Source organism: Acomys russatus, chromosome 24, assembly GCF_903995435.1.
Source record: "Acomys russatus chromosome 24, mAcoRus1.1, whole genome shotgun sequence".
In the NCBI taxonomy this organism is placed as follows: domain Eukaryota; kingdom Metazoa; phylum Chordata; class Mammalia; order Rodentia; family Muridae; genus Acomys; species Acomys russatus.
Window position 1 is genome coordinate 56,961,016 of NC_067160.1, and position 17,002 is coordinate 56,978,017.

Below are 17,002 nucleotides of genomic sequence, written 5' to 3' on the forward strand. Positions count from 1 at the left end.
TCCAGAGGGCATTAGCTGTCCTGGGCCCGGGGTCTGGGAGACACTGCACAGAAGTGTGGAGGCCTGACAGAATACCAAGGATGGAACCATCAAGCAAGTATTGCAGAAAGGCCTTTCCAAACAAGTGGAGAATGTGAGGATGAGGGCTGCGCTGGCCATTTTTTAAGTCAACTTACTCTAAGCTAGGGTCATCTGAGAAAAAGGAATCTCAATTGAGAAAATGTCTCCATCAGACTGGTTTTGTAGACAAGTCTGTGGGACATTTTCTTGTTTCATAATTGATATGAAAGGGCCCAGCCTATTCTAGGCACTACCACCTCTGGGCAGGCGGTCTGGGAATATATAAGAAAGCAAACTAAGCGAGCTATGGGAAACAAGCTAGTAAGCTATGTTCCACCATAGTCTCTGCTTCAGATCCTGCCTCCAGGGCCCTACCAGGGCTTCCATCAATGAAGGAGTATTCCCCTAAGGTCAGGTAACCTTTTTGGCCATGGTGTTTATCGCAGCATGACAAAGATAAAGCCTTTGGGGTTTGTGGGCCTTTAGGCATCTGAACTAAGAGGAGAGGCATGAAGGAGGAGGAGGTGGAGGTGGAGAGCTATGGCACGGAACAGGGGAATGGCTTTACCTGGCAGTTGACATCCATCTGTCCATTTGAAAGCAGATACTGAACCACATCATAGTGGCCTTTCTTGGCAGCCAAGTGCAAACATGTGGAGCCCTCTGCGTCCTGCAATACAAATGCCATTCAATCTAGAGAAACTACTCATGACTTCTGGCTGCAAACCAGAGAACTTATGCTTCCAACCTAATGGCAGTTACTGTCAATGAACCCACTCAACTAAACCCAGGCTGAAAGACCAAGATCCTGTCTTAAAAGCCCAATGGTTACAGGACAAGTACTTTGTCCCAACCAGGGGGCCTAAGGTTGGAGGAAGCAGTGTTCCAATCTCATACACCTATATAACGTGTGCATCCTGATGAAGAACTTGCCCACTTCTACACTGAACCAGACGGCTGCCAAGCTGCTTGTCATGAGTATGCTTTGCCAACTCCTGCCAGAAACAGTTCTAACATGAATATGGAGCCTATAGAGGCCCCAGTTGTTCATTAAAAGACTTTGGAGAGCTAACCTTGGTTACAGAGCACATGGAAAAATAGAGTGGCTTAATCAGTAGGAGCCATCCGCATGCAGAGAATTTAAAATAAGGAGAAGAGAACAGGCAACAGGCAAGCTTGCTGTTCAACCATATTACTGTTTTGTACTGTTTTGGTGCAGAGAATATTTCATTAGCTTTTAGTTCTGCTCCCTCCTGGATTCTACACACATTATACTACCTCACAATAATGATAATACTAACAACAACACAACACAACAACAACAACGATGATGATGATGATGTTGGAAGCCACTGACCAAGAGTACACCTACTAGGTCAGGCATTGCTCCCGAGTGCCTGTTTTCCTGCTCACAAGGATCATATGGATACACGGGCCATTGCTCTTAAAGACAATTCTCCCCACTCTGACTTTTGTATTGACATTATTTTTATTACCTTTCTCTCGCAGAGTCTAAACACTGGGCTTTAGCACTTATCATCAGACACACCTCAATACATGTGGTATTAATTAGGATGCTCATCTTTCTCAAGGAGTCTGTATACCCAATTCCAGGTCTCTGGTGATAAGACCAGACACTGGAAGACTGCTGCAGGCTTTAGGAATAGTGATGGCATACATGGCAGAAAGAACTGATAGCTAGCTGAACTACACGGTAGGCAGATAGGCAGGCATATCCAAACACACACTATATGCACACACGCACACACACGCAAGCACTCACATGTTCACGAACTTCATGGCACAAGGTATGAATGTGTGCTCCAGGCAGGAGTGTGAGGGGGTGCTTCTCACAGGGTAGAGACCAGAGAATAATTTAGCCCAAAAAACCTCACAGAACTAAGACATAAAATTAGCATACAGCAGGCACTTCTGGCACAGAAAAGCTATGGTATACTGTTCAAAACACTCAGTAGTGGCATCTCCAAGTACAACGTAAGTTTTTAATCACACCCACCATAGAGACATTCACAAAGCTTCTTTCCCGTGTCAACTTCAAGGACAATAGCTCTTAGTAAAGACTATCTAGTTTTTGACGTATGTCAATACTTCTGTAAGCCAACAGTGGGGCTCCTGAAACATTTGTAATAGTGCGCATCATTCCACAGGACCTCTACCACTCTTTCTCAGGTCAACACAGTACAGATAACATGTAACGCTCATTTGCTGTCTTTACTTTTTCCCCATCTTACTATATGTGTTTGTGTATGGATATTTTGCCTGCATGTATGTCTGTGTACCACATGCCATAGAGGTAGAAAAAGGTATCAGATCCCCTGGGACTGCAATTACAAATTATTGTAAGTCAACATAAAGGTGCTGAAAATTAAACTTGGTTCTCTGGAAGAGCAGATGTGGAATCATTTCTCTAGTACCTGGCTGGCTGTGTCTAGCTGAGGTAAAACCAGCCCTAGATTCTACATTCCTAGCTGAGGAACACAGAGCTATAGCTCATTTCTTGCTGTTTAAAGATATGTTAAACACTATGTAGTTTCTCTCATTGCCTGTGCTAGGGCCAGCCACATCAGCATTACCAGGATGCCACTTTACTGGTGTGACAAGCTGCTACCCGGGGTCTCCATCTCACCCACTGACACATGTCCCTGTAATTCTGTACCTTGCCAGGCATTTTCAACATTACTAAGCTGTCTTAATCAGGTTTTAAAGGTTGAGTACCTTTTTACACTTAAATTTGTTGTCCGAGGGTGTGGTGAGCACCTGTGATCCCAGCACTCGGGAGGCAGAGGCAGGCAGATCGCTGTGAGTTCAAGGCCAGCCTGGTCTACAAAGCGAACCCAGGACAGCCAGGGCTACACACAAAGAAACCCTAACTCAAAAAACAAACCAACCAAATGCTACATCATCTTCCATGGGCTGCTTCTGTTCTCAATCTTCTTTTCCGTTGTTTATTCTGTAGTCATGAAGATAATCTCCCCTTATACTTCCTGAAGGTTCTATCAGCACACCCTCCTCCTCCTCCTGATGTTTGGAGACAGGGTTTCTCTGTGTAGCCTTGGCTGTCCTAGACTTGCTTTGTAGACCAGGCTGGCCTTGAACTCACAGCGATCCGCCTGCCTCTGCCTCCCTGAATCAGTTCGCCTTCTAAATATGACCTTCAGTGCAACTGTGTTCCATTCTGTCTCTCACACCACGGTTGGCTCCTGTGGGTGTGTTTGTGCATCTGTTCGTGCATCTCCCACCAGAGTGCTTGGTCTGCAGCCATGACTACTGGCACACATGGCTTACATGGTCCACTTTTTGACCTGGTTTTACATGCTTTCTGTAAGGCAGCTACATAAAGTTTTTCCAGGTTCTACTTTACTTTCCTTATTAGCATTTTTTTCGTTTAAGGTTTTTTTTTTTTTTTTAAAGCACTTTCTCTAAAGACTACACTATTTATCTTTAATTCTAAAGGTGATGGCTCAGTAGTTAAAATCCTATACCGCTCTGGTGGAGGACTTAAGTTCAGTTCCTAGCACCTGCATTAAGTTAGCTCATGACCACCTAGGGAAATCTGATGCCCTCTTTGGTTCCCGTCAGGCACCTGCACTCAAATGCATATAACCATACAGAGACACATCACATAATTAAAAATAAATCTTTAAAAGTGTTCACTAAATCAGCACACTTAGTAACTGCATTCTAAAAATTTACCCTTAAACCTACAGTACTTTTTACTCTTTATCAAGAAAAACGTCTTTTTTCAGGAAATAGAGACACAACCAATGCAGAGTTATGGATACACCCACAACACAACAGAAGGCTCAGGGATCACTGCAGAAGAAGGGGGGAAAGAGTCTAAGGGGACATGAAGTGTGCTGCGAGCTTGTGTCTCCTAGCAATGGAAGAGAAGCTTCACCCAAGAAGTCTCAACAGTTGCCAACATGTCACTTGGAACAAGGATGACACCAATAGACATGCTAGTGGCTACAGGGACGCTCACAAGGACTCAATCCTAACAAAGAGCTGTAGGAAACTAAGGAATGCTGAGAGTGGAAGAAATGGTGTTTCCCAGGAAACAGCCCACAAATAGGTTAAACACCAAGTGGTCAGCCCCAAAAACCTGTACATACAAGTAACACTATACAGACTAAGAAGATTGTCTTTATATAATTAGAAATACATGATCTCTCTCTCTCTCTCTCTCTCTCTCTCTCTCTCTCACACACACACACACACACACACATAATGAGAGAAGCAAGTCATGAACTTGAAAGTGTGGAAGAATTTGAAGAGAGGAAAGGAAGGGAAAATGATGTATATTTAAAAGCATTAGTCATTTGTTATTAGTCTACAGAAACAGCATTTTGACCTTCTACAATAAAATAACCTTACAAAGTGATTCCGTTGTATACGCCCATTCTCTATGTTATTGCTAGTGTATAATTATTTGTAAATCTGTATAAACTTCATCTTATGTGTCCTTGTTTTAAACAGACTCTTGTCTTTTAAGAAGTGAGTCTGGTGCAGCGCAGATTTGTAACAGGCTTCAGCATCATACAGGCCTTCTGTGCCACCATGTCTAAGAAGAGGGTCAGCTCAGAAGGACATCAAAGGAGAAGCTGATATGCAGAGAGACCATCAAGGATGTTAGCTTCATTTGTTCCTGCCACGGTGGAAGTAAAGCCCCTCCCCCCCCAAAAAAAATTGGGGTATGGTAGCAAATGCCTTTAATCCCAGCACCCAGGAGACAGAGAAAGGGAAGAAGGAAATTAAAGTAAATAGGCTGAAGTGGCTAGCCTAGCAACTAAAAAGATTTGCCTGCAGAAAACCAAGGACCAAGGAGAGTCCAGCCCCTAATGGAGTAGAAGCCCTAATCATGTATCGTGTCCATCAGTGGCTCCTGTCTCCCTTCTTGTACAAACCCACACTTCTAAAATCCAGAGGAATGCTTTTACCAACTGTATCCTAAATGCAAGTTTTTAATAACTACAAACATTTCAAAAAGGGTAATTCCCATCACATTCCGTTTTTAAGTGTAAATGATATTTTATAAAAGAGAAATCATTCACCAGGTATTTGCTTTGCGATACAACCAGAATAGACAGTGGGCTGCTGAGCCATGGAGGCTGTGACGGTTTAGGTATCAGTCTACCGTTCCATGTAGGGGTCAGTTTTACATCTTAAAATACATAAAGCATACTTAATGGCAATTTGGAATCTCAGTCATACATTTAATGTGTCTCAAGTGTTTTAAATTACTTCTAGTCTTATGTTTTTAAAACTTTTTAAAAAAATTAAATGAAACCACTCCTTGGTTCTTGTCCATTCCAAACTGTGAGCCAAGCAAGGAACAGTGGTATAAGCCTTTAGTCTCACCACTTGGGAGGCAAAGCAAAGACTGCTGAGTTTAAGGCCAGCTTGATCTAGTTCCAGGACAGTCAGGTCTACATAAAGAGATCCAGCCTCAAAAAACAAAACAAAAAACACAAACATAAACAAATAAAAGAAACTAACAAAAACTCTTTAACATCTCTAGTGTGATGGTGAATTTTCACAATGTGCTATGAAAGATAAACGGAATCTGAGTATATGCTGTATGACAAAACTGTAAATGAGAGGAAGTAGTGATTTAATGACGTTACATGAGATCCTCTAAAGGAAACATTTCTACCAAGCCGGAACATCACAGAAATAACTGATTGAAAAGAAGCATATCACAACTAGGAAGGCAGAGGCAGGAGATCTCTGTAAGTTTGAGGCCAGCCTGGTCTACAAAGGGGTCCAAGACAGCCAGGCTACACAGGCTACACAGAGAAGCCCTGTCTTGAAAAACAGCTTCTATATTCATTTTATTGTTTGAGACAGTGTTTCGGTGTGTAGCACAAGCTGGTCTTGAACTCAAGACATCTGCCTGCCTCTGTCTCCCAACTGCTGGGAGTTACAGACATGCACCACCTCACCTAGTTTTACCTCATTTTTAAAAGGACACTTTCTCTGGGCTGGCCTCTTCTTCTTAGATTTCTTTTCTCTGGCACAGTGACAACCTCTTCTCATGCACTGCTAGGCCACCGCAGGTCACGCTGGCAGCAGGCTTGGGTGCCTGCCAGCATGCAACCTGCATATTTACTCTGGTCACTCTCAGAATTTCTTTCTCTTTGATTCTTGACACCTCCTGCCTAATGTATCTGAATGTGGTGTGTTTTCTATTTGCCTTACTTGGGTTTTATTGAGTTGCTTTTTTTGTCTGTTTGTTTAGATCTATGGATTACTGGTTTTCTTCAGCTTAAGAAATTTATGAGATGGATGCTGTAGTGCACGCCTGTAATCCCAGCACTCAGAGAGGCAGAGGCAGGCGGATCTCTGTGAGTTCGAGGCCAGCCTGGTCTACAAAGTGAGTCCAGGACAGCCAAGGCTACACAGAGAAGGGGAAAAAAATTATGGTCATGAGTTCTTAAATCTTTTTGTTGTGGTGGTTGTTTAGTTTTTTACTTACTAGGTTTTCTCTGCTGTCTTTCTGATGAATCAGGAACAAATATATGTTGGGTAGTATGGTATCCTGGATTTTAATACTGAAGTTTCCCTTTCCCTTTCTTTTGCTATATTAAAACTGCTACAAAACCACCCACACATTTCTCAGTCTCTATTTTTAAAGATTTATTTATTATGTATACAGTATTTTGCCTGCATGTACACCTGCACACCAGAAGAGAGCACATCTTTTTTTTTAAGATTTATTTAGTATGTATACAGTGCTCTGTCTGTCTGATAGAAGAAGGCATTAGATCACAATATAGATGGCTGTGAGCCACCACGTGGTCGCTGGGAATTGAACTCAGGACCTCTGGAGTGCTCTTAAGCTCTGAGCCATCTCCCCAGCCACACTTCTCAGTCTTAACACTACCTGCAGCACTTCTTAGAAGGCAGCTCTTCTAACCTCCAGCTTTGTAGGCTCCCAACTGTTCCAGATGAAGACTTAGCCCTCCTTTCTAATGTAGCAAACTCTGCCTAACCAGATGCCTTGCTGGCCTGAAGAATATTATTTAGTACCAGAGAACTGTGAAAAGTTAACTCAGTGTTAAAACGGAGTTGATAAGTCTGCACAGAGGTTATGGAAACATTTTGTTGAGAAAACAAACAAACATGTACTGATGTGAAAAAGAATAATTTTTATATTGGGTAACGGTATTAGATGAATCCAGAGCCTCACAGATAAATGCTAGGGCATGCACTCTACCAATGAATGACATCCCTGCACCCTGTTCTTTAGGCTGCTTATTTAGTATAGTATGTCACAAGACATTGTATTCTTATGTTTTTTTTTCAATCTCATGTACTAAATCTGGCCCTTGAAATCACTCTGTAGCCAAGAACAACCTTTGAAAACACATACACCCCCCCACACACACACCCACCCTCTGAGTATAGTGATTGCAGGCCCACCATACCACACCCAGTTTATGTGATGTTGGAGATCAAACCCAGGGACTGAGTATGCTAGGCACGCATTCCACTAACTAAGCTACACCCTTGGCTTTCTAATTTTTATTGTTGTTGTTACTATTTTAGGCTTATTTTGCTTTTTTGACATAGAGCCTTACTATGCAGCTTGGGCTGGCCTGGAGCTCACTACATAGTCCAGACCAGCACTGAACTCATAGAGATCCTCCTGCTGCTGCCTCCCAGTGTGCTGCTGCCACACAGGTCTCTAATTTTAAAGTGTACAAATCAGTGGAATTACATATTACATATATGTTAAACCATGATCACCACTGTTTCAATACCTTTTTCAAAACCAAACAAAGAGCCTACAATCACCAAGCTCTACCTACCTTCCACTCATCTTTACTATACCTGGCAACATCATGCAAGCCACACTCTGTCTCTGACGGTCCTATCTGGGAATCTCATACAGATGGAGGTTTGTGGTACTTATGCTTTGGTCTAGTGTTTTATACTTTATATTCCCAAGGCTTACCAGGGCCGTCACATCTTTGCGTTTGATCCTAAACTTGGCTGAATGAAGTTCTGTTGAGTAGATAGAACTACTTGTTCAGTAATGTAATAAAGGATAATCGAGTTACTTCTAGGAAGAGTCTGGCAATAAGCAGTGCTGCTCATGGATGTTCTGTATTTCTTGGTTATATACATAGGGGTAGAACTGCCGAGCCACCAAGCCATTAGTAACTGCATTTTAAAAGAGGCCAAACCTAGTTTGGCCTTGGAGTCACAATCCTCCTACCTCCATGCTGTGAGTGCTGTGATCATGGGTTTTACAATCTTGAAAAGTACGTAACTTTAGCTATTATGCTCAGTTCTTTGATCCATGGTATGACCACATTCTTCAATATATGAAAACTAAGTTTTCACAGCACCATTTGCTGAAAAGTTACCTGAAATGAACTAAAAGTACAAACAGTGATTTATTCTGGGATTTGTTTCCATCTAACCATCTAATTCTATTGGTCTGCAACTCCCTCTTTTTTTTTTTTTTTTTTTTTTTTTTTTTTTTTTTTTTTTTTTGGTTTCTAGGGTTTCTTGGTTTCTCTATGTAGCCTTGACTGTCCTGGACTCGCTTTGTAGACCAGGCTGGCCTTGGACTCACAGCGATCCGTCTGCCTCTGCCTCCCGAGTGCTGGGCAACTCCCTCTTTATACAAGAAAGATCCCATTTTCATTACTGTAACTTTGCAGTAAGTTCTGACATTGGGAAGGCTAATCCCATCAGTTTGTTCTCTTTCAACCCTGCCCCACTATTCTAGATCTTCTAGAGTCTGTATGAGCTTTACGATCGGTGTTTCTGTACATATTTGGAATTTTGATAAGGATTACATTGACAATGTACAAAGGATAATCTCCCATTTAACTGTGTCTTTTTTAAACAGATAGGGTCTTAAGTAGTCGAGGCTGGCATCAAACTCACTGTGAAGCCAAAGATGACCTTGAACTTCTGATCTTCCTGCCTTTTTGCCTTACAAATGCTAGAATTAAAGGTGTAAACCTCTATTCAGGGTTTTACGTGGTACTGAGGCACACACTAAATCCTGTCTCCAATTGTTTTTCAAAAAATAAATAAATAATTTGCTGTTCAATGTGTAAGCTTTTTATCTCCTTGATTAAACATACTCCTAAGTCGTTTATTGTTTTTGTTTGTTTTCAAGACAGGGTTTCTCTGCATAACGGCTCTGACTGTGCTGGAATTCTGTAGACCAGGCTGACCTCAAACTCACAGAGATCTGCCTGCTCTGCCAAGTGCTGGGATTAAAGGCGTGCGCCACCACCGCCTGGCACATCTTTTATTCTTTTTGATGTTACTATAAATGAAATTAAGTCAGGTTCCTTTTTAGATAATTTAACTGGAAGAATATAGATATATAAGGCAGCGCCCTATAGGTAGATAGATGTACAGATATATAAGGAACTGCCCTATAGGTAGATAGATATACAGATATATAAGGCACTGCCCTATAGGTAGATAGATATACAGATATATAAGGCACTGCCCTATAGGTAGATAGATATGCAGATATATAAGGCAGCGCTCTATAGGTAGATAGATATACGCTCTATAGGCAGATAGATATACAGATATATAAACATGGGGATGCACACCTATAACCCAATCTTAAGACTCTGAAGCAGGAGGATCACAAGCTCTACGCTCACAGTAAGACCCTGCATCAAAAAAAGAAAAGAGAAATGCAACTGTTATTCGTGTCAATTTTGTGTCCTATTTTTTGTTAAATTATTTTACTAACTCTAACAATAGTTTTGCTTGTGCACATAAGATCACATTAACTATGAACTGAGTGGTATTCAAGTCCTCTTTCCAATTTGAGTATCTTCTATTTCTCTTCTTGCCTAACTGCTCTTAACAAAACAAAGAAAGAACAAGGAAGGAAGGAAGGAAGCAAAACTCTTCATGGCCAAATCTTCCTTGGTTGATTTGTCTGTCATTGCTACAACAGGCACATCAAATGGTTACTAGGGAATCCTTGCTAGTGGGTCAGGCCACCAGGTATTTAGTTTGCACCTGAAACATTCCCAAAGGCTGATTCCCAGCTTAAAAGCTGTGGAATTTTCGGAAGATGGAGCCAGGCTGGCAGAGGCCTCTGCTGGTTATACCTGCTTCTTCTGACCTATGAGCACAGAAACAGTGGCTGCTGCACTTGGATGGGCTGAAATCATGATCCAAACTAAATCTTTACTCCCACAAGCTACTCTGTCAGGCCCTGGGTCACAATGACAAGTAACTACTACACCAAGGACTAGAAATGCTATGCTAGCAACAGGACACGTGTCTGACAGCAATGGGTTCCTGCAGGAGCTTCAAGGAGAAACTGTGCCCTGTTCACCTACATAACATCTACGCATGAAATAGGAATATGAACCTGACTGGGTGGGTACCTTCGGATCCACCTGTGCTCCCGCCTTGATGAGGTACTTCACTGCATCCAAGTGGTTGTTTTCTGCAGCCTCCATCAGTGGGGTCCGCTGATCTTCTGAGCAAGTGTCGATATTGGCACCCGCCTAGTAAAACACAGATTGTTTAGATGTGTCGAGGGCAAGTTCCACATCCCCCTTCCCAGAGAGCAAAAGAGATACACAGTCTCTGCGCCAGCCACTAAGAGATTTAACAAACAACTGCTTCACTGACCAGCTACATCTGACTCTTCAAAACTGCATTGAAGACAGAGTAACTAGGCCGGGGCTGCGCAGTGGAAGGCAACGCTTTACCCTAAAGCCGAGCACTAGCCCTTTGACCTTACGCTAAGAAGCCGGACTGAGAAGACTATGGAGCAGCTCAGCTGTCAGCAGTCGACTTGTTCTGGCCACAACCATTACCAAACCGGGGTACTTGTCTGAAAAAGTTATAAATTATTCTAAAATTTGTATCCTTTGCGCTACTTTTCTTCTGTTTATTCTGGGAAATATTGTAAGATTTGGAGAAACAGGCTGACTAGATAGGGTGCCCTCTGCCCTCCCATACTCCACAAGATTCTTCTGCTTCTTTCTTGGACAGCTCTGTATCCTGCTGTGCCTGTATCGGGTCATTTTAGAAATGAAATCTAGCCCTCCACTCCCCCCAAAAAAACCTGGTTAAGCTAGGACTTGCTAGAATAATTGTGTCTGTCTGCCTGTGTGGTGTTAAGTTGTTCATGCATGCAGCAGGGCCATCATTCTGCAGTTGCCATGAACAATCAGCAACACAGACATGCATATACACACACAGGAACTCTGTCTGGTGCAAGGACCTCACAATAGCAAGCAGGTGAACATCAAAATTGCTTCTGATAGACTTCTGTGCTGACTGATGCAGATTTCTTGTCTTATAACCAAGTATGATGGTAATCTCAACTGTCAACTTGATGAAATGAGAATTGCCTTTGGGCATGAGGTGCTTCAGTTGACTGAAGACCCACCAACTGTGGGCAGAATTATCCCCTTACTAGGACCCTAACTGTATAAAAAGGAGAAAGTGAGCCCAGAATATGCACTCAGCATTCATTCCTGACTATGGACACAATGGGATCGGGTATCTCACGTTCCCGCCACTGCAAGCTTCTCCTCCGTGATGAACTGTACCTTAAACTGTAAGTCAGAATAACATTTCTTCCCTTAAGTTGCTTTTTAATTTTTACCCAAAATCTAATTGCACCATTTCCCCCTTTCCTTGCTTCAATCCCTCCTGTGGCTCCTCCCTCTAACTCCTCCTATACCTCTGCCTCACTCCCTCTCAGATTGATGGCCTCTTATTCTTGGTGCTGTTACATGCATGTATGAATGCACAGATATGTAAATACAATCTGCTGGTGCTGGGCGACAGTGGCGCGCACCTTTAATCTCAACACTCAAGAGGCAGAGGCAGGGGAATCCCTGAGTTTGAGACCAGCCTGGTCTACAGACTGAGTTCCACAATAGCCAGGGCTACACAGAGAAACCTTGACTCCAAAAAATAAAATAAAATAAATAAGTAAATAAACAAATAAAGCTGCTGAATCCATTTGGTGTTGTTTGTATGAGATCTGAGAACTCTGTATTAAATAAACAATTAGAGAGCCATTTCTGGGAGAGATTAATTCCCCCTTTCTCAGCAGTCCTTAGTTGCTTGGTCTAGTTTTTTGCCTAGGGGTGGGCCACCATGAGATTCCCTACTTCTGTGTTGGCACATCTATCAATATTGCCATTGTTCATGTCTTGTTTAGGCAGCCATATTGTGGAAGGACTATGAGTACATCTCCCCAGTTATTTCCAGGAGACAAAAAAAATCTTACCTTAAGTTGCTTCTGTCAACATGTTTTATCATAATAACAAAAAAAAAGTACTAATACAACAAATAAGAAAAGAGTTCTAGGGTCTGGAGAGTTGGCTCAATGGTTAAGAGTACTGACCACTCTTTCAGAGGACCTGGGATCAATTCCCAACACTAACATTGTGGTTTGTCACATCAATAGCTTCAGTTCCAGGCATGTATGTGATGCACAGGCAAAATATTCCTAGATATAACATTTTTAAAAACATAATAGATTAAACACATTTGTGAGAGAGAGAGAGAGAGAGAGAGAGAGAGAGAGAGTGTGTGTATGTCTGTCTGTGTCTGTCTGTCTCCTGGAGTGTGTTTGGTTCAGCCGCAGCCACCGCAGAGAAGCCATCTGAAGAGCCCTGACACAAGTGTAAGTCCTCAATAGAGATTCGCAGAAGAGCTTTCAGGTGATAGTAAATGTTAAGGCACTTCACAAATGCTATAATCTGAAGAAACAACACACCTGGACTCAGGAAAAACTAGAAATAAATACATTCTATGGTTCTTCCTGGAAAATGTAGGTGATGGTGACTGGAGAAGGGATGACACACATAAAACTGAAGGACCTTCTAGGAAAGGCACTAAGAACACTACAGCTAGGGATTAGACCAAGTGCCTGAGTGAGAAGCAAGCTGGGCCAGGCTTAACCAGACCCTGAACAATAACAAAAGGCCCCTATATAAAGTTACACAAATACACATTTTATTTTGTAATATGGAGTCTTACAAGACATGAATGATGAAAGCAAAACAGAGCTCAAATGGCTTGCCCATATGGGCCAACCATACCCAACAATAAAGACAGGAAGCACCATTCTGCCTCAAGCAACAATAACAAAAAAGCAAGGTGGGAGGAGCCTGGAACCAAAAAAGAAGCAATCTGGTCCAGAACTCACCTGGATTCCTTCAATTTTTGTTTATTTTTTGCACAAACCGATTTGGTTCTTGTTTATGCTTTGTTTTTGTTGTTTTGCATTAAATGAAACTAGATAAATAATAATATATATTATTATATCAAATTAGCTTAAAGGCTAAAATTGGATGAAAGGGAAACATACTGCAAGTACATGCTTTAGGGTGGTAAGACCAGAGAAAGACAAAGAAAGCACACTTAGGCCGGCAGCTCTGTTTCTGTGTACACAGTAAAACCGGATCTGGAAGTTATGGTGAGTCTACCTTCTAACAAAAAAAAAACCAAAACCAAAACAAAACAAAACAAAAAAAAACACAAACAAACCAAAAAAAAAAAAAAAAACAAAAAAAAAAAAAAAAAAAAAAAAAAAAAAAAAAACAAAACCAGAATGTTTGCATCTTCAGGAAATGTTTCTGCATTTAAAACACTTAGACACTAGTATACATCTATGTATTTATTTTAGAGGTTTTGCTTTATGGCATTGGGAAGCAGACATAGGGCCTCTTGAGCACAAAGCATATGGTGTCTTAGGTAGTATTTTTCCTCTTGCTGTTATAAAGTAGCCTGAGAAAAAGCGTTTAAGGAAGGCGGGTTTATTTTCATTCCAGAGTACACTCCATCCTTGGGGAGGAGATCAAGGTGGCGGGGCCTAAAACACCAGAAGGCAGTGATGGGTATGTCTTGTTAGGCAGTCTAGGCCCCAAGCCCAGAGAACAATGCACTCCTCCTTTAGGGTGCATTAACCTAATCAGATAATCACAGGTATGCGCAGAGGCTAAATAACCCCTCAGAGGTACATGGAGAATTGTCTCCTAAGTGATTCCAAATCTCAAGTGGGCAATCAATATAGCAATGATCAGACTACAGTACCCAACCATATCCCCAGAGGGACCACGGTCAGGAAGCAATCCACAAGGTCCTACCAACAGAGAGCAGAGACAATGGGGGATGCTGCTGGACATCATGTTGAAAAGAACAGAAGGCCATGGACCTGAAAGATTGATCCGAGGTATAATGACAAGAGAATTCAAGTCACTGAGGCAAAAGGATAATTCTTGAAGCATCCAGGAATAAGCCAAACAGCAAATATGAAGTGTCAGAAGTCAATACAAAAAGCTCAACGTGGAATCTAGAACACAGACCTACTACCAGAGTCTTCATCAGAAGACGAAGTACAGTGTGGTACCTGCTATTTTAGATGGGAAAGTTCCACATCTATGCATAGGGAACAGCTCACCAAATTAAAAAACAAACAAACAAAACAACAACAAAAACACAAAGCTAGGCATGGTGTTGCACACCTTTAATCCCAGCACTCGGGAAGCAGAGGCAGGCAGATCGCTCTGAGTTCGAGGCCAGCCTGGTCTATAAAGCGAGTCCAGGACAGCCAAGATAACATAGAGAAGCCTTGTTTCAAAAAAACAAAACAACAATAACAACAAAGGTAAGCAAAATATTCATACACATGAAATAAAAGTAAAAAGAATATTTAAAGGTCACCATAAGGTATAGTTGTTAATTTAACAAAATTAAATAACAATTATAATTATTTATGTACCCAATACTAGAGAATGCAATTATATAATATGAACACCACATTTAAAGGCCAGAACAGTCTAAAACAGTGTAGTTGGGGGCTTCATGCCATTCATTTGAGAATCTCACTCAGACCAAAATCAACAAAGGAAACAACGGAGTATACCTGTGCAACAGGTCAAGGGAATAAGCCAGACATTTCGAGTGTTTCATGTTAGAGCTGCAGAACGTAAACTCTTCGCATCAGCATATGGAACATTCTGTAGGCCATACCACAAGTAAGTCTGAATACATTTTTAAAGATTTATTTGGTTTTAATTATGTGTATTGTGCATATATACACAATATATATAGGAGGCTGTGACGCCTCCTTCCCTTTTCTGGGACTCAAACTTGAGTCCTCTGAAAGAGTAGTATGTGCTCCTAACTCCTGAGCCATCTTTCTAGCCCCATATAATTTTAGTACCCAACCGCCCCCCCCCCCAAAAAAAAAACCCTGGCACCACAGCACATATCTACTATAGCCACAATGAAATAAAACTGGAAGTATACAAGAAAGAACTTTAGAAATTCAACAGTATTTTCTTAAACAACCAATGGGCCAAATGAAGAAAGAAAAGAGAAACTTGAAATATTTCCTAGAACTGGGAGCTGAACAGATAGCTTGGGAGGGAAACCTGCTACCATGCAAGCACAAGAGTCTGTCTCCCATTTAAAGATGGAGTCGGCAGGGCAGCCTGGCTATTATATCAGCACCTGGGAGCCAAAACTAAGGGATCCCAGAGGGAAGTTGGTTTAGCTAGGCTAGGCTAGAGACCCTCCTTCTCTATAAGAAGTGGGGATGAAGTAAGGAAGACATGCCTTGTCAGCCTCTGCTAAACACACATTTTCTGGAACAAATGAAAATACAGCATGAAAAGTGGCAAAAGCAATACTAAGTAAGATATTTATGGCAATAAGCCAAATAAAAAATAGCAGCCTCAAAAACTAACAATAAACAAGCAAACAAATAAGTGGATGGATGCTTTAACAAAGAAAATAGAACAAAGCCCAAACTTAAGAAAAAAACAACAAAGATCTGAAGTAAAACAAATGAAAGAATATGGGGGTGGGGGGAGAGAGACAAAGTTAATATTTAGAAACAGTTAACCAGCCTTTGGCTAAACTAACTAAGGAAGAACATACAAGCAAAGGGAAAGAGAGGAGTAGATACACATCAACTCACATCACAGAAACACAAAGATCATTCCAGACTATTATGAACAACCACATGATAGCAAGAAAGGGGTGACTTTCTGGATATTTAAAACCAACAAAAAGGGCCGGCCCAACAATGGAGCTGGGCAAACACGTCACGTGAGCGTCGTGGTCCAGTGACAAAGGCAACATGGCAAAAGACAGCATCAAAGATCTCCATGCCCACTGTCTGCCATCCGACCTCATCTCATTTTCACCTTCTCTGATTAAATACCTCGTTGCCTGGCTCATCTGGAGATGGTGGTCAACCTACTAATGGCTATTTTACTGACTGTGGAGGTGACTCATCCAAATTCCATGCCAGCTGTCAACATTCAGTACGAAGTCATTGGTAATTACTATTCATCTGAGAGAATGGCTGATAATGCCTGTGTTCTTTTTGCCATCTCTGTTCTTATGTTTATAATCAGTTCAATGCTGGTTTATGGAGCAATTTCTTATCAAGTGGGCTGGCTGATTCCATTCTTCTGCTACCAGCTTTTTGCCTCTGTTCTCAGCTGTCTGGTGGCCATCAGTTCTCTCACTTATTTGCCAAGAATCAAGGAATATCTGGATCAGCTACCTGATTTCCCCCACAAAGATGACCTCCTGACGCTGGACTCCAGCTGCCTCCTGTTCATTGTTCTTGTGTTCTTTGTGGTCTTCATCATGTTTAAGGCTTACCTAATCAATTGTGTTTGGAACTGCTACAAATACATCAACAACAGAAATGTATCAGAGATTTGCCGTGTACCCTGCCTTTGAAGTGCCTCCGCAATATGTTTTGCCAACCTATGAAATGGCCGTGAAGATGCCTGAGAAAGAGCCGCCACTCCCTTACATGTCTCCCTGAGGATGGTCTGCCTTGTCAATAAACCCTATACCAGCTTAAAAAAATAAAATAAATAAAACCAACAGAAATTGAACGATGAAATAAAATGCCTGGAGACCACTA

General features: G+C 41.7%; 2 protein-coding genes across 9 annotated transcripts in view; one reads left to right on the forward strand and one right to left on the reverse strand.

The window, feature by feature from the left end:
* Positions 1-17,002, reverse strand: part of Ehmt1 (euchromatic histone lysine methyltransferase 1) — a 137,898-nt gene that overhangs the window by 27,486 nt on the left and 93,410 nt on the right. For 6 of the 8 annotated variants that reach the window (XM_051166800.1, XM_051166802.1, XM_051166804.1 and 3 more), the window contains 2 exons: positions 10,467-10,589; positions 629-730 (listed from right to left, as the gene is read on the reverse strand). In XM_051166800.1, coding sequence (XP_051022757.1) covers positions 629-730; positions 10,467-10,589 — 225 coding nt within the window. Of the gene's footprint in view, positions 1-628; positions 731-9,671; positions 9,735-10,450; positions 10,590-17,002 lie in introns of those variants that run through there. The other 2 variants (XM_051166806.1, XM_051166805.1) reach the window with 2 other exon arrangements.
* LOC127207409 (lysosomal-associated transmembrane protein 4A-like) lies at positions 16,304-16,817 on the forward strand. The gene has a single exon (XM_051166807.1). It carries the CDS (start codon positions 16,306-16,308, stop codon positions 16,810-16,812), a length of 507 nt encoding a protein of 168 aa, XP_051022764.1. The 5' UTR covers positions 16,304-16,305; the 3' UTR covers positions 16,813-16,817.

Bases quoted from the DNA above. Each gene is read 5' to 3' on its own strand.
- LOC127207409 (XM_051166807.1), top strand. From the start codon at position 16,306: ATGGTGGTCAACCTACTAATGGCTATTTTACTGACTGTGGAGGTGACT.